A 5,378-nucleotide genomic window follows, 5' to 3' on the forward strand; every position below is an offset into this window, starting at 1 on the left:
AAGATATTCAGTTTACTGTCAGAGGACTAAAGAAACCAGAAAATATTTATATTTGAGAAGCTAAAATCGGAGAATTTGGACATTTTCTCTTAAAAAATGATTCATTTAATAGTTAACAACTAATCAATTAATCAACTTATTGTTGCAGCTCTACCTGTACCTTCCTGTGTCAGAATATCAGGATGCTTATTAGCACGAAACAAAAAGCTGAGGCTGCTGGGAGTGTGATTCGTTTTCAGGTATTTGGTCATAAACCAATAATTCATCCTGACAGGAACATGAACGTCTTTAAAAAAATTTAATGGCAGTGCGTCGTATTGTTGTGAAGAAATTTCACTAAAATCACAAATATCAACCTCATGGTGGCGCTAAAGGAAAACTCAGAGGATCACCAACGTTAGTAGGACACATCGTCTGGGGACCACGATGGTGTGTGCAAAATATGATGACCCTCCATCGAGCACGCTCCAACAGAGTTACACTGCTAGTACAGCTGTAAAACATAGTGAGGTGAACTTGCATTAGGACTGAGTTAACACTGGATGAAAATGATTTTAATTAATCAACTTGAAATTTGTGCTAAAATAACACACCTCTATGACATCTTTGTCATTGTAGCTCAGGCCCTGGAGCGGATGATGAGTCCTGCGGGTCCCAGTCCGAACCCCAACGTCCCATCTGAGTACTGCAGCACCATCCCCCCTTTGCAGCAGGCTCGCGCCGCCGGCACTCTTAACTCTCCTCCACCGACCGTCATGGTGCCTGTGTCCGTTCTCAAACACCCAAACAACGACAGTATGATGACTCTTAAACACTGCACACAGTCGCCACTGCACTGTTAGTTTGTTTTCCTGGACGGTACCCTTGAAAAGACATTTTCTGTGTGTTACCAGGTTGTCCTCGTGAACAGAAGCGCGTGTGGTTTGCTGATGGCATCCTGCCCAACGGAGAGGTGGCAGACACGACCAAGCTGTCGGTGACGAGCCGCAGGAGCTCCCAGGAGTTCAGTGGTGTCACTCCAGACCAAACAACAGTAAGACCACACAGCCTAACGACGGAAAACACGAGATTCTTTTCAACAAAAAGCCTGTTGCTCTCGCTTGTTTTCAGAAAGTTAGTTCTTCCCCAGGTGGTTAATAGGATGTTTGTCTGCTTCACTGAGCTTCCTACAAATAGATAATAAATAATTAAGTATTGTCAGCAGCAATAATAACCACTGAAGTTTAATGGAAGTGGTATAACAGTGACTCACCCTCTCATTTCAGCCTGGCCCAGCAGGGTCAGAGGTCGGAGTTGGTGGCTCCTCCTCTCCCGAAGCTTCTGTAGCCGTAGAGGTGGTTCGGCCTCCAGTGTCTGGACCCTGGGATTACGCGCTCCTCTCCGGACTCAGTTCTTCAGTGAGGAGGGTTCCCAGTCTGCTGCCAGATAACGAGGACGAGCTCCCTCCTCTGCTCATCACCACCGGAGAGGATGAAGCAGGAGGTGTGTGTTTATTTTCACCTGACATGACCCTCTTTATGAAAAAGTGTTGACACGTTGGTCGTACGTCTGAATAAGTGCCAGAGTTGCTTTTACGTCAAAGTCACATAACCATCTTAACAGGTCAGACCTGTAACGTTTCCATAAAGCTTTCAACACACCACAAGATTCACAGGTGTCGTCTCGTATGCTCACTTTAATAAACGATGAAACATTGTGAATTTTATATTGTTTTACGTTGTTAGTCAGATCAGTCTTCAGATCATTTTGTCATCTTGTACAACCTCCAGTAATAATCTGTGCAGGTTTCTTCCTCTCTTGTTTCCAACTTTGATCCATGCAGAGTGCACAGATGAATTATGAGCGAGAATTAAATGAGGATCCCAACTGAACATGTTGTCGTTTTGTCAGACTTTTGTTGGCAGCAGAACTCTCTAAGAAGTGATTAAGTTGATTAAAAAATGTAAGAGATTCAGTAGTAGGAGCTGAGTAGTAAGAGCTCACAATTCTGCTAGCTCCCTCAGTAAATTTAAGAAATGCATCAGAGACTTTAGGGGGCGCGGCCTCGACACAGACCTGTCAGACTCTCCGTATGAGTGCTGGGAACACAGAGTCTTCTGGAGCTTTTACAGTCACTAGAAGCACATCCAAGGTCATTTGTAAAAGTTACGTGCGTTCAGCTAAGATAGCGGGTTAGGTAGGCTAACTGCAGTTTGTGTGTGTGTGAGTCGGAGTCCTGTGGTGTTTCTCCAGCTGTCAAAAAAACAAAACTGAACCACTGTGTCAAAATACCAAGTAGTGGGTTAGCAAAAACTTCGGGTCGAATAAAGCTTTAACATTTACGTGAAAGTCTGAATGACAAAAAAAGTTCACACTGTTGCTTTGGATTGCATGCGTGTAACTTGTGCTCTGCTGTGTTTCCTTTGTAGATGTTCTGGTTGAGGAAAGTCCGGCTCCGTGCCAGATCCTGCACTTATTAGAAGAGGGCGGACCCCGACCTCTGACATTTGTTCTGAACGCTAACCTGCTAGTCAACGTCAAACTGGCCTCATGTGAGTAGACTATATCGTACAATCTGTCATATACTGGATAGAGAGCATTGTGTCCTGGATGTCCTTACATGCTCTCCCACAGACCTGGTCCCTGCTAACGCTCTGTGTTTTGGTTTGATCTATCAGACGGCAGTCGGCAGTGCTGGTGTTTTGGCTCTAACGGGCTGCAGGCGCTCGGACAGAGAGAGCTGGTGTTTTTGTTGGAGTGTTTGCCAGAAGAAAAAGCTCTTCCAAAAGACCTCTTCACGCTCTATCTCAACATTTACCAAGAAGCCCAGAAAGGTAGAGCACACATTCAGGCCCATTTGTTTGTCTTTTTGTGTTTCTGTTGACAAAATTTGGGGGAAAAAAACTAAGACTACAGAGTCATTATTTTCTGTTACAGGGAAGTTTTTGGAGGAGCTGGACAATGTGACGTTCACGAGCAGTTTTCTGGGCAGTAAGGACCACGCTGGGATGCTCTTCTTCTCTCCCACCTGTCAGCCTCTAGATGGCCTCACTCTCCCCCCTCAGCCTTTCCTGTTTGGCCTGCTCATCCAGAAACTGGAGGTTCCCTGGGCCAAAGTCTTTCCACTCAGGCTGCTTCTACGGCTTGGAGCTGAATACAGTGGTGTGTAGTTAACTGTCCCTGTCTTTGTGGGCTGGTATAGTTTTATATTGAGCTCAAGTCAATCAGAATCAGGTTTATTGCCAAATAGGTTTTTACATAGAAGGAATTTGCTTTGGTGTTATAAGCTCAGTAAGAGAAAATAAATGTAAAAAACAACCACAAAAGTCAAGAATCATGAATACAAAATACAGATTTACAATAAAAAATATGGAAAATATATAAAAAGTATGTCAAATATATTATTTTAAAGGAATGAGTACAAAGAATAACAACATGCTCATAGAGCGTTACACATAAACTTAACTTTTGTTTGCTTTTTGTCTAAAATGATTAGAAATAATTATGTATTAGTCCATTTTAAAGACTCTTGAAATTATCTGCTGACTGACTGCTGACTCCTCACTCGCCCTACTCTTCCTTTTATTGGCTCGTGTTCGTTAACTTTGTTGGTTTATTACTATTAATAACTATTTTCCTCTTTCAGTGTATCCCACTACATTGACAAGCGTCCGTTTTCGGGACTCTGTGTATCGAGAGACAGGACACACCATCATGAATTTACTGGCTGTAAGTACTGGAACACAAGCAGTTAGATGTCATCAGTCTATTGTCACAACTAAAGCCAAGTCCTTTAGTTCTTAATCCCACTGAAACCACGTTTTTTTTTAAAGTGGTTTCGAGGAGGTTCTGTCTGCCGTTAATCATTCCTTTACAATCAGGTTATTTCCCCAAATGACACTGAGGACTGTTGTGGTTGAATCTAGTTAAAAGAAAATGAATTTAGACCATCTTCACTGTGCGATCGTAAACAAGTGAGAAGGCTTTTTGAAGCTCTGCTGCCACAGAAACATTCCTGGGATTTCTCTGGATCCACAACAGCTATGAGACAGACTTACAGTGGGTAATAAACTTTCACTGTGCAGCTCGAATTAAGGACATTTGATACAGCTGATCACACGATTGTTCTGAAGAGATAAATACATTGGCCTCTGGCGATGTCCGTGTCAGCTGGCTCGACTTGTGCAGCACCTCGCAGGAAGAGAGTTTGTGGCTTTGGATGAAAGCGCTTTCAAGTAGTGTGACATCTCCTGTTTGTCTGAAGGGTCAGTGTTGAGTTCCTTGTTTTGTTGTTTTATCTTTGGTTACATCCATACCATCTAGACTACTCCGGCATTTTGAAGCCCTGAAAACGGAGATGTTTGAGAACGCTGCTGACCTCGTTCTAGTTTTAAAACTCTGGTGTTGAGTCTGGACGGGCAGAAACAATCACTGATTGAGTATCCACAACTCATCCTACAGCACCAGTAAACAGTTCAGCATAAATACATTACAGCCTTTACTGACTCTGTTGTCGATGCCACCAGCTGTTGTGCAGATGCACGTAGTATTATTGTTAAGTCAGTGACACGGGAAGACTCTGCATTCAGACTATCCCGGCCATATATTGGGTCCAGAATACAGAGCCTGAAGTGAAAGATATTGTCGCCAACTTCTACCAAACACACTGTACACAGTGTGTCACAATGCACAGCGAAGTAAAACAACTCCCAGCTTCACAGGCGTGCGTGCCCTTATTGATTGACTCCAAATCTGTGCACTAAAATTAGTAGTGATGATCGGATGAAGCTTTTTAAAGTTTTAGGGTTTTCTTTTTATATTTGTGCCAAAAAAAAAAAAGATTCAAAGCTTCGGGGCTTCAAACGCAGCAAGAACAGAAACATCTGGTGACTTTCTAAACTTAACAGCAGCCGACACCACCTCTCTGATTTTAATAGAGTTTGAGTCTCATATGTGAGCAATAACAGAGAGGCCTCGGTGTTCTTATTAAATCTGTATTACTACTTTTCAGAAGTGCTGCAGTAAATATTGATGTTGCAGTAAAATAATAAATAAATGCATCGTCCAATTTCGTGAAAACCTGCAGTAAAAATAGTTCACTAGAAATCCGACAGTACTTTGAGTCGTTTCTCCCCCAGGACCTGAGGAACTACCAGTACAGTCTGTCAGTCGTGGAGGGCCTGAGGATCCACATGGAGATGGGCCACAGCTACATTGACATCCCCAAATGTAGCTTCAATGAGGTAAGACACCTGTAAAGGAATAATCCGACAGAGTTAGAAGATACGATATGATGTGACTCTTGTGTCGACATATTTACTGTACAGACACGAGGCGGCTGTCGATCCTTTAACATCGGCAAGAAAGTAAATAATTCCCCCAATTTCTTTTATTTATTT

General features: G+C 42.8%; 1 protein-coding gene across 3 annotated transcripts in view; it reads left to right on the forward strand.

Moving 5' to 3' along the window:
* Positions 1–5,378, forward strand: part of zfyve16 (zinc finger, FYVE domain containing 16) — a 23,823-nt gene that overhangs the window by 15,010 nt on the left and 3,435 nt on the right. For 2 of the 3 annotated variants that reach the window (XM_035667487.1, XM_035667488.1), the window contains exons 5-12: positions 619–795; positions 894–1,033; positions 1,266–1,482; positions 2,409–2,531; positions 2,658–2,813; positions 2,917–3,141; positions 3,626–3,708; positions 5,118–5,222. In XM_035667487.1, coding sequence (XP_035523380.1) covers positions 619–795; positions 894–1,033; positions 1,266–1,482; positions 2,409–2,531; positions 2,658–2,813; positions 2,917–3,141; positions 3,626–3,708; positions 5,118–5,222 — 1,226 coding nt within the window. The remainder of the gene's footprint in view (positions 1–618; positions 796–893; positions 1,034–1,265; positions 1,483–2,408; positions 2,532–2,657; positions 2,814–2,916; positions 3,142–3,625; positions 3,709–5,117; positions 5,223–5,378) is intronic. The other variant, XM_035667489.1, reaches the window with a different exon arrangement.

Source organism: Morone saxatilis, unplaced genomic scaffold, assembly GCF_004916995.1.
Source record: "Morone saxatilis isolate NCDOM2014 unplaced genomic scaffold, NCSU_SB_2.0 Contig21, whole genome shotgun sequence".
Lineage (NCBI taxonomy): Eukaryota > Metazoa > Chordata > Actinopteri > Moronidae > Morone > Morone saxatilis.